General features: G+C 45.6%; 1 protein-coding gene across 6 annotated transcripts in view; it reads right to left on the bottom strand.

The window, feature by feature from the left end:
- pcdh19 (protocadherin 19) overlaps positions 1-15,550 on the bottom strand; it is a 56,142-nt gene that overhangs the window by 15,420 nt on the left and 25,172 nt on the right. For 3 of the 6 annotated variants that reach the window (XM_084352899.1, XM_084352903.1, XM_084352901.1), the window contains exons 3-4: positions 10,504-10,562; positions 8,565-8,737 (exon numbers count right to left, since the gene is read on the bottom strand). In XM_084352899.1, the coding sequence (XP_084209025.1) occupies positions 8,565-8,737; positions 10,504-10,562 (232 nt within the window). Of the gene's footprint in view, positions 1-8,564; positions 8,751-10,503; positions 10,563-15,550 lie in introns of all 6 variants that reach the window. The other 3 variants (XM_084352898.1, XM_084352902.1, XM_084352900.1) reach the window with 1 other exon arrangement.

Here is a 15,550-nt window from a genome sequence, read left to right as displayed (position 1 = left end):
CCTCTTAAACAGAGCAGAGTATACTCCTAATCTCTCCCCTTCTTCACAGAGGGAGAAGATAAAACAAATGCCTCGTGCCAAGACACATAATGCCCAGAATATCTCTCCCCATTCAGGACACGTTTCTGTCGGCGCGTGGCTACGAACGCGCTCGTGTGTGCGCCCCGTACGTGCCTGCAGCAGGTGAAGCTGCGGCATGTGCGTCTCCGTGCCGCTTGTACTTTCCCTAAAAATTTCCCAGCATCCTTAAATCCCGCAGTATAGCCGGTATGGTTCCACTATGAGGGCTCATAAATGGGAGTCAGTGCTACAGGTAATGGAGCTGATTATAGCTATCTGGGCTACGGGCCAGCTGCCAGACTCTGCCCTGCCTGGAGGGAGCACAGGCCGCCTGGTGTCTGATATCCTGGGATCCCTGTAATACAAGCCTTGCTTTGGCAGTCACTCGGTGACTATTCTGCCCACTTCCAGCCACACACTGAGGCTCCTTTGAGTTGGTCTATGTGTATAGTATGTCCTCATCAGGTTGTTTACTCCACATGGTATCAGTCTAATAGTCATACCATTTCAGCAACAAGGCTGTGGTAAGTCATGCTTTTGTAAAGGTGTATTAAGGACTCTTGAGAGGAACTCAAGCTGTCACTAGAGGATCAGGAGCAGGTCTGGAGTTATCTGTTATTTTTCTGTCCGAGAGGCAGAGAGGTCCAACTTCACAACACAAGTTGCATTCCTGGCGCGACAGACAACAATAGCAGATCAGTCGGGGACACGTTCCCCTGGCAGCGCCATAAACATCTTTTTCTCAGCTGTTTCCTCAATCATCAATAAATCTTGGAGACTAAAGATGTCGAGACCAACGATACCACATTAGTGTCATCAAATTATCATTCCCGCAAAGACGGTAAGGTGATGTGTAATTTTCAGTATATTACAGGCACTGGCCTGGTTTAACTACAACAACAACAACAACAACAACAACACGTCTTTCAATTTTTAATAACGAATTCAAAGACGGTATCGGCGATACCGCAGGCAAAAATCCACGCATGCAGTCCGAGTCAAAAGAAAAATAAAAAGCCTGCAGCTCCACTCACTCCCAGACACATTTCCTGTGTGTATGAAAGCAAACAACTGACTTGTGCAAAGGTAACTCTTTGAGAAGATTGAGAGATTCCTTTGAGAAGAGGGTTTGCTCTGAAACTGAACTTCTGAACACAAACTGAATTTTCTACTTTTTGTTTCTAGTTTCTTGTTGAATCACTGTACATAAGAGTTCTATTGGTTTGGACACCCAATTGAAAGTTACTATCCTTCGGTTGAGTTTAGGGAACAATTGTAGGCGTGGTTCAAAGAAAACAACCTGGACTGTTGGTTTGCGACGGGAAACAAACGGTGATCTAGTGTCAAGAGTGACGTTTCTACTGCATGCTGACCTCCCCCCTCTGCTGACCTGACTTTCTTCTTTGTTTTTGTCATATTTAACCAGCTGCTAGAGGTCTTTGTTACTTGACTGTAAACAGATGACATGTGGGGGCATTAACTGCGTGGACTGGTGCTGTCATACTCCGTGGACGGTCTCTTTAACCGCGGGATTTCATAAAAATTCAACAGGCATGCGAGAAAACACTGATTACTGACATCAATTTCACCACCACGATATGGCTGCCTCTGCACTTGCACCGTTTGTGGGTGGGAGAGACATAAAGAACACCACGGCAGAGGAGGCTTTGTTAACCTCTCATTATGTTGAATTTACATCTTATCTCGGTAGATAAGATTATCACTGTAAAATGTAAATTCAGCTCGGATTAGAGTCCACGGCAGCGGGCCCACACCAGACTCCTGGAGGAACGAGATCCTCGTCCCACCGACGATGGAGTGAGGGCGAGAATGTCTAAACCGCGGCAAAGATCGCTGAGAGGTGATGCAGCTGACGTAGGAGAGCAACTGTTAAGAAACATAATGAGTACAACGATCTAATTTAGAGAAACGATCTTATTAAGATCACTAGGTAATTATTACAAGTAATGCACGTCCATTACGTGCGTGTGCTTGAGGTGGAAATGGCGCTGCAGCCATAAAGCCCTCGGTCTTATTATGGCTTGGTCTGTGTGGCAGGGGGAGAAGGGGTCGTGCCCACGCAGTGACCTCAAAGAATTAAACCGCAGTGGTGCAGTTAGGAAAAATGGCCGCTGTCTCGGTTCCTCCGACGAGAACCAGGATCAATCGGAGCCACAAAAGGCGAGTCGGCTGGAGACGATGCTGTAGCTCTGCTACTTGAATTTCACTCTATTTCCCCCGTTAAGCCACAGTATTTCTCTCCCTCGTGCCATCTCTTTATCTGTCTCCCCCTCTCTCTTTTCTCTCTTTCCCCCCTCCGTCTCTGATTAACCTTTAAAGACACACACTCGCAGCCACACCTACACACTCCATACACTGTGTACACACTCTCAGACAAGATTTAAAATTCAGGTACTCTCCCCTCTCTCTTTAATACACACTCGGCCCCCATCAACTTCAGCACATTACCTGTTCTTAATCTCCTTCCCTCTGTCTGGGATCATCCTGATCCCCCTGTTTTCCCATCTGCTGTCGATTGGGGCCCAGCTTGGCTAGGTGTTCAACAAACAACTGTGATTCGCTTGGTTTCTGCGGAGATTATTAACACACCTAGCATGCCACAGCATCATGAATAAGCAATGGAGATCCGGAGCCCTATTTTCTCTCCCTCTCTGTGTTTCCTCCCTCCGTCTCTCTCTCTCTCTCTCTTGCGCTCTCTCTCTCGCCCCGCCGCGTTGTGAACTGAATGCCAGGATTGTCTCGAAAATGAGCTGTCAGTGGAGGGCCTGCAATGAGATACATCAGGCTCATTGTGAGCCCTAGAAAATAATGAACTATTCCCATTTCTCTCTCTGATATGTTCAATACGCTATCCATGACAAGTGCAGAGAGATAAGCAGTCCCCTCTTGAGCTGATTAAATACACTGGGTATATTCAGGAGAGCTTTGGCAGAATGAGGGTTCGGGGGAGATGCCATTATAGTTTTACAACATCACTATATGTTTTCAGACCGGGCTGGAGGAGAAGACCTTCTGCAAGTATTTCTTTGTTTGTTGTCTGTGTTGGCGTGAAAGAGCAGCTGGAGGCAGCGCTTGTAAAGACTTAGCAGAGAATCAAAACATGTCAAGTTTGTTTAGGTACTTCTTCACATCTCTTAACTTATTCCCTCTTGGAGTTAACTAAAGAACTGAGGGGATGTGCGCGCATACGATTTTGAAGTAATTTGTTGTTTTACTTATGCAAGTAGTGCAAACAAACACTACCGAGAGGCCACAGCCGTGTTTTTAATTTAGCACAGGCATTAAGAGCGGCAGAGTTTTGCGCAGAAGTCCAGAGGGACAAAAAAAGTGATAGAGGGTCTCTGGTCTTCTTTTTACGAGATGAAAAATCAATATTAGCCGGCTCTGTTTTATTACATTAGGTGTAATTTGAATAAGACAGAGACCTCACGGAGTCGCGCAATTTTATTCGGCGCTGTGAGCGAGATAAAAAAGACGAGCACAGATGGACACAGCTTGAAACGACATTTTATTTCCTTATACTTCCTCAACTCTCCTCGTCTCAGAGGCAAAATCTGCATCGTGGTGGTTCATTACAGACTCCACCACACCTGCCTGCGAGCACTCTCTTGTGGTGTTGATCGCACGCCGTGTGTGTGTGTGTGCGTGTGCGTGCGTACGTGTGCGCGTGTGTTTGCACTCTATCTTCCTTAATGCTCCTATTGCACCGAGCTCTTTGTCACTGTCAGCCATTTTACCTCCACCATGGGTTACACATTAGATTAGGCAAATCCAAATCAAAATGGATGGTCCCAGTATAGAGTTTGTATGTTAACCTAATCATAAGACATCATAACGCAACACGTGTTGTCGCCAGCCCCCGAGAATCACGCGAACACTTTCCAGGCTTAATCCAATCAAATGTTGTTTGAGAATCAGTCAAATCCCCTCCGCACATTCACAGTCTTGGAGCGAGAGAATGAAAAAAAAAAAGAAAAAAAAAATCGCTCCTACCTGTCAGAGAGATTGTTTCCCTCTTTTGCTCTTTTTATTTTCCCTCGCTAAGACTGCTTACTACACTCTCAGCTCATCTCTCCATCTCTGTCTCGCTCACGCACACACTCCCTCTCGCTCTCTCTCCCCCTCCACCTCTCTCTCGTGTTGTCAGCAGAGCCCCGTTCCTGTTGCCTTTCCTGATTCTGACACCTGTCAGCATTTTCGTTAGTAGATCAGAGAACTGCAAACTAGAAATGTTCCCGTGTTGAATTTAGGGCAAGTTTGCAGCAGGAACATGTGAGGTGCTTTTACTCTTTCTTTAATTCAACAGGGGGGGGGGGGGGGAGTGGGGGGGGGGGGGACTGCTTGACTGGCACAAAGTTGGGAGATGTGGGTTGGAGATGTTTGCAGTCAAGAGGAGAAAGACAGAAAGACGTATGGCGGGGAGAGGGAAAGAGGGAGAGAGGAAAGGTGTGAGGGGTGGGGTGGTGGTGGGATGAAATCAATTAGGAACAGTGAAACCCTGCGGATCCGCTGATGGAAGAAGGGAATACGGAGAAATCTGCGGCCCACGGAGGGGGCTTCCATTCCTGGGCTCCAGCTTCAGGCACACACCCATAGGGAGGCTAACAGATAGATGAGAGATATTCTCCAGAGGTGGAGGCCATGCAATGTGTCAGAACTAAAAGAGGCCTGTTCCCTGCGCCATCTAATTGAGCAGTCTCGGATCCCTTTGAGTCTAATAGGCTGCGAGGAGGGGCTTTTACTCTTCGATATTGACCTGGTAACGATTCCAAAACCAAGACCGCAAACCTCTAAACCCACAAATCGGACGCTCATGCTCTCCCCTTTTCCCTCCCGCCGAGATAACTCATGCGATTTAACAATACATGAATCTTAATCCTTAAAAACCATGGCTCATCCATATCCGGGGGGAATTAAAGTGTGAGCTATGACAATCAAAGCAAGTCGGAAAAAAATAGATTTAGCTCTCTTTGTCACCAGCCCCCTCGGAGTCTGTTCCCTCGCTTCTCCCTTGACACTAATGGTTCTACAGAGCCAAAGCTAGCATGTCGCACATTTCAACCAAATCCCCCCCTAACTTCACAGACATGCCTATAAAGATAAAGAAGAATTCATTTTATATAGCTTCTCCTCAGTTTTTAGTTACAGCGATATCATCCATTTATATTCCGTTGGCAGATATGAGTGAACCATTACATGTTAAAGATAGCCCTTCCTTTATAGATTTTAAGAGATTTAATGTAATTTGCTCTTCAGATACTTCCCTAAGCTAATCCGCCGGGTGAGGATATTTTAGGTCAGGTTTTCAAAAAAGAGCACACACACGCCGTCTTTAGATTCTTGGCAGGGATTCAGCAGAGAGGCATCAGATTTAAGTCGAAAATCTCTTCACAAGCACTTTGATGAAAGTTACCTTGGTAGTGGCCGGGGTGGGGATAATGAGTAGCTTTGTTGAAACCACAGAAGAAAAACAAAAAAAAAAAAAAAAACAGGACTCTGATGGACTAAAGCCAAATATCAAATACAGAAAGGGAAAAAAAAAAAAATGTCCCACTGTGATTCAGAGCGGGGCCAGTTAGCAGCTGAATCTTGTCACACAAATGCATTCCCACATGAAAAGCCCACCAGATGATGGGGACGCAGCGTCTTTGTGTAAAGGTAATGGCTCGTCTCCTGGGCAAACAGCACCTTTACATGACACTGGGAACAGTAAACATTTGCACTGTAAAAGCCCGAGAGTTTAACCCCCCCCCTCCCCCTTCCAGTTTCCTTTTTTGTTCTCGGCGCTTATCAGCACAAGAAAACAGAACAATAAAAGCACGGGGGGAAAAAAAAACAAGGCATTTCTATCCTCGGCTTGTGTGTGTTGTTGTCCTTTGGCAATTGCAGTCTCTCAACTTGTTTTCTGCTTTAGCTGGCAGGAGAGGCGCACTGTACCACAGAGCTACTCCCAGAAGACATCTTAGCAGCGGGGTGTTGAGTGAACATGCCTATTTGTTTTCTGACAATTCCCTCTATTCACTCAATAGGACTAGCAGATAGTGTCCATTTTTGTCAATTAAGACAGATGAGCTCAAAGTAAAAACCGCACCGTCACGTGACTGTAACCGCCGCGCCCGTTCTCATATTATACCAGCCTCCACTGTTCTATTTCTGCCTTCGCACTCGAGTCACTTTGCACAGAGGAAAATGAAAGCAGGGAAAAGAAGGAAGCTAGTGCTCTCCTGAGGAGGCCCACAAAAAAAAAAATCCAATGATGAAAAATCCTCATACAACAGGAGAGACAGATCCGACTGCGCGTCATGCTGAATCTGCCCATCGCTGTCAGCCCACCATGCCCTTTAACTACGTAATTAGACCGTCGAGATGGTAATAGAGGGACGATTTCATTTGCTATGTCATTACATTTCTGCACGTGTAAGGATCTTTGGTCAATTCATTTAATAATTATGAACAGCCTCTCATTACTCTCTGGTGTGACCACTGCTGCTGACTGACTCGCAAAACAAAGGGAGGAAAGACTCCAGTGGAGCCATTCTGTTAAGTCCTTACTGAGGGAAAATCTCCAGCCAAAAGTGAGTCTGCAGCTGAGTGCGATGAAGAAGAAGAAGAAGAAGAAGAAGAGAAAAGCCAATAACAAACCACCTAATTGTAATTCCAAACAGATACTTTGTTATCATCTATTTGTTCTGGTCAAAAGAATGGACAGCACTGTGAAATAGCCTCTTGTTCTGTTTACCAGCAATGTGTTGCTGCATTACACATTCAGGAGGCATGCATCCGTTTTGCTGAAACAGATACAATCATCGCTGGTGTTAATGAAAAAAGAACTGCCTCAGAGAGCTTTCCCCACTTGTAATATTCTTCGTGTACATCATTTCTAATTGTCTCCGCTAATGAGATCCCACTACTTCGAGACCTGTCAGCACGCATTTTTTTTTTTTTCAAGACCTTTTTCGGACGGTTGCGGAGTAATTTCAGACGCGGCAGCCAATAGTCAGCAAATCTACTTTTCATTGTTTATTACCCTAATGGTCAGGATACTTCCTGTCCCCGTGTATTCCATCTGTATCGTTACAATCTATGAAGGCGGATCCATTTGTTTGACTCTACTCTTGATTAACAGAAAGTGTAGGTTGCTAATGTCATTACAGCGCAGTCAAACAACATCAACAGCCAAATTGCTCCGAGTGAAGCATCTGGTGAGTTAAACATGCCAGGCTGCAGACGAGGAAGAGCCTACACTCGTCTATTGCTGCTCCTTCAACCACACCCACACACTTCACAGTCCACTGATGGATTAAAATTAAAAAAAAAAAAAAAAAAATAGACGGATAAATAATTTAAATAAAATCACATAATCTTCATCCCTTTATGCATTTTTATCAAGCAGGGTTCCTTTTCGTTATCTCTCGCTCATTAAAATTTCTTCCCGATATGAGCTGAGGAGGAAGAAAGTAGAGTAGCGAGAGAGAGTCGACAGCCTTACTGGGGCAGCGCTGGTAAAAAAGGAAAACCAACATAATGTCGACGTTAGCTGTGAAGAAAGAAAAAACTAAATTCGGCACAAGTTCCCCCAAAAATGGAGCACGGCGCAAATGTAAAGTTCAGATACTGGCGAGCGGTATCTGTGAGAGCTGTCCTCGAGAGTGTGCTTTTAAAATAAAATGTCCGGTCTTCCCTCCTCGCTCGGAATAAAATTGCTAATGTGAGTCATCCTTAAAATGTCTGCAATTTTCACACACGCCTGACTCTTGTGCTCTGCTGAGCTGTTGCACCTGTGCATGTGGTGTTTTCCTTTTTTGGCTCAGTAAATACCCTCAGGTGCATATCGTAACATCCTGGCCCGCTCCAGACAGCTTTATCCTGCTCTCCTACACGAGCTCTCTCCCTCTCACTGACCCGCTCTCCTCCCTCAGTCTGACTGGCAGTAGTTAAGAACGAACATGACCCCTTACACTGACTTCTGCCAACCAAGTGGATGTCTTTTTAAACGGTGAGTCAGAAATGAAACATCAACATTAATTCCCTGCTAAATGATCCTGCTGAATAATGGATGAGGGCACGTGGAGATATGTAGATTTTTCCACCTTCTACCTTTGTGAGCCTAATTGCTGCCATTCAGGCACATCAGAAGTCGGCCCCACTTCAAGAGCAGACATGGCTACTATCAGTCAATAATGTTGCCTAAGCCTGTATCAAAGGGTAGCCTGAGCTGTCAGAGATCCCCCACATTAGCTGCTCCGGCAGGACATCAAAGACAAAAAAAAAAAACTGTGCTGTTATTCATACTTGCACATCTGAAGCCTGCGATGGGCTTAATGCACCTTAAAAGATGCTCTGGTGGCATAAAAAAACAGACCCTCAGAATCTTTATCTTGAAACTGGCAAAACACACTCCAAAGGACGCCGAAGTCCTCTTAACACACACACACACAAACACAAACGCACACACACTCACATCCAAAGCCAGATTTCCTTACCTTGGTCTGGCAGCTGGCAAACATTGGGGGGGACGGTCATGTTCAGCACGTCATTGACAGCCGTGTCAACATAGTGTCCTCTCTGGACATCGTGTTCGCTGTCGGTCTGGTCGCTCTCCTCGTGGCCGCTGTCCTTCAGACTGTTCCCCTCCAGGTCCTTGAACGTTGATGTGCTACATGGGGGCCAGGAGGGAGGAGAAGAGGAAATGTTGATTAACTGTCACATCTCCTTCTCTCAAACGCTCTCCTTCCGTCCCCCGCGTCTCTGATGGTTTGTGACGGGCTGTCCGTCTTTTCCTAACCCCCCCCGTCCCTTCCTGTGCGAATCCTTTGCCCTTTTACGTCGCCCGTTTCCATGAATTCAAAGCAGATGATTAGGGTGTTTTTTTTGTTGCTGCTGTGAGTCTTAGCTAAATACTACACTGCTGCGAAGAAACAACGCCTCGCTCCAGCCTCGACGCTCGCAGCAACCATGAAATAAGGAGGAAGTTTAAATCTGCTGAGAGCCTTTCTTGGATTAAGTGGACATTTTTCAACTTCACAGATAGCACGGCAGCTATGTGGGGCTGGCGTTTGAGACAGGGACATTTTGGATGGATGCGCCGACTTCAAGGACATCGCATTGAACAAACAGGAGGCACTCACTCACTACAATCAAACAAATACTGCAGTAATCAGGAATTCCTGGAAGGAAGATGGATGTAGGAAACGCTGGAAGCATACAAACTGAGCATCTGTCTTGTTTGGGGCTCACAGTCAATAAAGAGGGGCGGTGTGGTGGTGGGAAAGAGGGGAGGGGGGCACAATCAACAGCTGCACAGTAACAGCGTGATTTCCCTTCATTTGATTTCCATCCCACTGGAACAAATTCTGCTTTTACAAACAACACTAAATAGGGGTGAATATATGAACATGTGCTCTTGCGGGAGGGGAAAAGAAAATGTACGAATGAGTTCATATAAGGGGAGAAAGGAGAGAGGAGAATAGATGGGAGTAAACAAAAAGAAAAAGGGTAGAGAAAGTGAAGGACAGTACAAGGTAGCTGCATTCCCCAGCCCCGGCCTCGCATTCTCCAGCCTGGGAGAGAGGACTGCAGGTAATGCTGGCTCTCTGATGTTATCACTGTAATTGCACCTGTCCCAGACCATGGGCTCACTGGCTCCTGAGGGGATTTCTTTGTAGTGTGCTGCAGAGGCCCACACTTGAATGCTCCTTGTTTACATTAATGCAGGGAATCTTTTGGGGGGAAAATTGCCATAATGGGTTTTCAAAAGGCCTCAAACAAAAGAAAGGAAGGAATGCTCTAGCTGCGGGTGAAAAAAAAAAAGAAAAGAAAAGAAAGGGAGGATTGTAGTTTTTGAAAGTGAGGCTGCTTAAAGAAACCTCAGTGGCTGGAGGGAATTATTATATGACCCCCATCCCAACCTCCCCAACCCTGCATTCCTGCAAACTCTTATCTAATGCCCTTGCTCAGGTGAAGCACAATGAAAACAGTTATCCTTCCCTTTTCCTCGCCGGGTAATTACCGGCTATTCATGATTCTGCTGTCTTGACAAACAGCAGAATAAAAAACACGAGAGAAATCTCTTGAATATCACTTAATCGTTGAGTCGTTCTGAGCCGTAACCCGATGTGATTCGAGCCACATGTGTTGCTAATGAACCTAATAAGGTTATCTGTAAATGTGAAAATCATTACTTGCCAATTCTGCCGCTCTGTGTGATCTAATATTCTGAAAGTGCGAGTTTGTGACTACTAAACGCATTACAGAGCAATTCTGTTTATCCCCCCCCCAAAATCTGATCCTCCCGTCGCAATTATACAGAACGGAAAACATGCAGGAAACACATGCAAACGGTAGCTGTGCACTCATTAGATAAAACAATTACAGATAACAATGGTAACGAGGTGCTGGTAACAATTCCTAATCAAGACATACCTTTTAATGAGGTGGGCTCTGCTGTTCACGTAACTGGAGTCGATGGAATAATTCTCCGTCTGCAACAGAGCAATGCAGGGGGTGGGGGTGTGGATGAGATGGCGGGGTGGGGGGGGTTGTGGTTGAGGGATGATGGGGGGCAACAGAGAGAGGTACTTTTAATAATGGAAGCAACCAAAATAATGTTACCAGTAATTGGCTTTCAGTAGAAATGTTATTTTACACAAAGGCCCCGGTGAGCAGCCTCGGCTTTCAAAGGGCTGAATCCTATTCTCTTTCAAAGCACACACACAGAGAGGCTGACTGGGAGTTGAGAGCTGAGGAGAGTGCTGCAGTGAGCGCAGCCTCTCTTCTCCTCTTCACCCTCCCCGCTCTCGATCCCTTGCTCCCTCTCCCTTCCTCCCTCCACTGGCGGTCAGCCCACTGTCTTTTAAAATGGAGTCATTAGGGCGGACAGACTAACATGCAGACAGAGGGAGAAGAAAAGTTTCCCTTTTTTTTTCCCTCCTCTTCTCTGAACTCTTCACTTTGACCATGCTTGAGAAGATATTAATGTAGAAATATTTAATAAATAACCGGAGAAGTAGATGAAATTAAGAGTGTATCAGGGGAATCTTAACTCCGCAATTGCAGATGAAAAGGCTTTCAGAATATGCATACGATAGATCTCTGACCCACATTAGAGAACACAGTTCAAAGGCATCCTACATTCATTTTTTTTTTTTTTCAACATTTATTTAGCAAAGGAGAACGTCTGACAAGTAAGAGAGCGTGGACAGAGGAGTGAGAGTACACTGAGCAGGTAGCCCCTCCTGCGTCTGCCAAGCGTCTCCTCGCACTAGGTAAGATGTCAGAGGGCCAAAGGGTATCAAAGCCTCTCAAAGGACTTTCCCAGTCCTGCGAAAAAAGCCAGGATACGACCCTTTCGACAAGGTTTGATAAGATGCAGGTGTTTTCCCGAGACAGAAAGCAGAGCCTTCACTTAAAATTCCACGGCGCAGATACCGTATCCCGATAAAAGCTACGAGTCAATGGCCGACTTCCGAGGGAAGTCTACAGTACCCGTATCAAAGGACTGTTGAAAAAAGAGAGTCACCCCTATGATAAGAAAGGTTAATGCAGGCACTGGAGCACAATTGCTGATTATCAAGTGAGCTCTGCATTTGACACATGCCTGCTGGTGAGGCAGCGGCGGCCCCGCACAGCTGTCATACGCGGTGACCAAACAGATTTGGATTAAAACTCAGCGTGCGACTGTGCGAACGCTCTCCCTATCAGATGTTAATTGGGTTGAACATTGTGAACTTTTTCCGGCGTCTCTGCGTGGAAGTGAAGCCACAACGCGGCGGAGTGTGAGCAGCGAGGACGGTGGGGGAGCCGAGGAGTTGTCAAACTTTAGTCCCAGTCTTCTTGGATCTCTTCCGAAATAAATAAATATATACACGAATAAATAAAAGTGATGCTGGCAGATCACAGCAGCCAATGTGTGGTGTTTACCTCTGGCAAATAGCTCCCGTGACCTGTTTGCAGTCTATGAAAAATGTAAGAGCCTAATGCTACTAAATACATGTCTTTGTTTGTTAAGATTCCTGGTATTGAAGACATTTTCTCATGGCTTCAAAGACAACAAAACTGCTGCGCGGCATTATTATCTGACTCACGCTGATGCTGTTCCTGCCTCTTTAGTCGCTGTAAACTTTGAAAAGCTTGTATCTTGCAGTATTCTCCAAAGCACAGAGGTCTACCTTCAATCATTAGAAGATAAGCCGTTGTTTGCCATCTCACCTCACGGACGCCTAATTATTTTTTTGCAGAAGAAAAAAAAAAAAAGAAAAGAAACGATAAGCAACAAAGCGAGGGCAGGCCTGTGATTGGGGTTGGCTAAATTACGATGCAACGTGTTTTCCGCTGAAGGTTAGCATCAGTCCGACTCCTTTTTACCATTTACCCCTAATTAAACTTTAACTCATTACTATAGAGGAGATAATTCATAAAAAGGAATTTAATTACCATGTTATTATTAGCCCTTAATTTGGAGCGCGCCATGTTTGTTCTCTTGTATTGCCCCTGACTCCTTTTGTTCCCGTTCAGCTTGACTCCATTAAATATCAAAGGTAACGACAGTGGCAACATAGTGCAACTCAGATTAAATTATTAATTAGACATTAACACATATTATTGAATTAATTTAGAAAATGACGCCACATTCTAGATACGTATTCGGTGTTTAATCACAGAAAAATAAAAGGATCCACAGCGGTTCAGATCAGTGGCGTTTATAGCCGACATATTGTAAACGCACATGTTTTGTGTTCCACCTGTGCTGCACTTTGGTCCCAGCGACCACAAATTAAACTGCCTCATCTTCTACAGTGGCTGCGCATCCAGCGAGAGACTAATGAAATTGCAAGGCATGAGTAACAAGGGGAAAACTTTATTTAAAAAGACAAGATAGAAAATTTCTTGTGAATGTCACTCTGGCTGCAGCCTGTAATTGGTTTGGATGGCAGGTTCTGTGCGAGGCAGTATGCCCCTGCTCTCAAGCTGTTCCAGTCCAGAAATGAAACTGTACTTTCCTTAATACAATTCTCTCGCAGTGTTTTTTTTTTTTTTCTTGCATGGAGCTCTCTTAAACGTGTAGTAGGCACAACCCGAGGAGGACACTTCACAGTATTCAACCGTCTCTTTCTCTGTAGCTCATCCAGAGCACGGCAGCTGCTCGTTAATCAAAGGATTCAGCGGTTGATAACAACATTTCCTCTATTCATCAAATTGTCAGTGGAAATAAACAAACAACCAACATGAGAGGGCATAACCTTGGCCACTGATGAGTCACTCAAGAGTGCCTATTCTGGGGGGAAGAATTGGACGCATTAGCCTCGGCTTCCTGTAAAGAAATGTAATGTCTGCCCCCACATTTCTGAGCGACCTCAAATTGGAGGACATGTCAATAGATCTTGCTGGGAGGTCAAGTTTCAGGCAAGAGGATGAGGACTGCTTAACTACAGCGAGGACGCCACAAATGGCTCCTTAATCAGGTTGGACAATGTGTTGTTGTGATCTGAGCGGCCCCAGTTTGGCGGCCAGAGCCACTCTATCCCCATAATTATTGTTCCGTTTCATCTGGAGGACTGGAGGGAGGAATGTAGTCCCCGATGTCGCCGGGTGACTGATAGGTAGTGTCAGGATGAGTGTGGAGGGAAGTGGAAAGAGAGTGGCGAGAGAGAGAGGGTGAAAATGGGGAGGAAATGGGTGAGACTTGACCTGCGGGAGACTCGAGGTCCAGCTGCTGCAGCCCAGTAGCTTTTCCCCTTTTCACCCTCTCCAGTAAAACCTGAGGCGCAGGGACGACGGGCTCGCTTCTCTGCCACTGAGAGGAAAAGCAATCTCCTCGCCTAGTTGCTGCCGTAAGATTTGATTTGCCTTCCTCCCAGCGTGACAATTGGTTCTGTAGTCGGGATGCAAGTGTATTCATTGTGTGGGGGCATGGGGAGCACCAGAGAGGACAGGAGGGGTGGGGGAGTGAAGACACCAGTTGTTACACCAGTAAACACCCGACAAGTTCAGCAGATGTCACAGAGATAGGGGAGAAAAAGAGAGAAAAAAATGTCACACAGCTGCCTTACTGTATGCATTATCGAGGCTGATACAGCACAGTGTAACATTTAAACAGGGAAGCAGCAACATGCACTAACAACATGTTATTCTGAGATAACTCCATCAGCAAATTTGTTTTTTAAATTACAGACATTGTTTCCTTTTTTTTATCCATTTACACATTTTAAAAAAAGGAGTGTCGTGAATGCAGAATGCTGCGGTTGTGATAAGAAATCTTTGCCAGGCTGATATCTGTCTGATAAAATGTATCTATGAAGCGTAACTTAAACCTGCTTTAAAAAAACAGAAGGCAGATGAGCAGGGTGGGGCTGGACGTACAAGGCCGTATCTAAAAAAAGAAGAAAACATCTAAAAAGAAGAGAAATTGATTACAGAAGTGACTGTTTTATGTCTGTCATGCGATGCGACTCTTTAACATCGTCAATTTAGCTGACAGACAACATCCAGACACGCTGCTTGTGGACACAAAATGCTCTTACTGCCACACTGAAAAGCACAGTTTAAACATAAAGAACAACAGGCCAGACGGAATCAATTAAAACTGTCAGATCGAATTTTGCTGCTCGGTTCCATGTTTGAGCAGTCTGAGGTTGCGCCTCAGTATTCATTTATTGTTGCTGCAGCTCATTCACGGACTCCCCACGGTCCCGGAAGGAAATGTTACACATTATGTGCCTTGTTATTGATATCCCACTGCTAAAGGAAGAGATGAGGAGAGAGGGAGATCCAGGGGGTTTACAGGGCGAGTCGGCTGCAATTAGAAAATAAAAAGGATTCATTATCCAGCTAGGTTTGGTTGTGGTAAAGTTAAAAGAGTGGTGATGGGTAAAAAAAAAAAAAAGAGGAGGAAATTGGAGTGAAAACTTCACCGGATGAAGGATGGTCAGTGTCTCACAGCGCCTGTTTACAGATGCATGTATTCCCCTCATGTAATTTTGCAGGGAGGATGCAGAGGAGTGACTTTCTCATCCTATACACTGCGACTATGAAAGGAAATGCTTCACTTTGAGCCTCTTGCACATTCACATTCTTGCACACACAGACTCTCTCTTCCCCGCTTCCCCGCAAAACGCACAGCTCCCAACAATCCCTGACTTGCAGGGCTGAGCTGGCGCACGACCACTACGCCTCTGGGTGCAGCACCTCTAAGCAGCTCACACTCAGTCTGCGTGACACCCATGACGAAGACACCAGACCACCGAGGCACCTGCACCGACCGGGTTTATATTACGTTCAACATCCGAGGAGGGAGAGATGCTCTTTGGCCTGCCGTGCTGCTGTAACCCTCCACCACCACCTCTGCCCTCTACCCCCCAACCATCATCACCACCATCTTCCCGATTATAGAATTTCCCATAGATCCTCTACCATCTGCTAGATTATAGATTTCTCTCTTCCTTTATAGAGGGCAGGGCCCCTCAGGGAGGAT

This window comes from Pagrus pagrus (genome assembly GCF_965226575.1).
Source record: "Pagrus pagrus genome assembly, chromosome: 5".
Taxonomy (NCBI): Eukaryota; Metazoa; Chordata; class Actinopteri; order Spariformes; family Sparidae; genus Pagrus; species Pagrus pagrus.
Note: the sequence above shows the minus strand (reverse complement) of the source record. Positions and strands in the feature narration are given on the sequence as shown.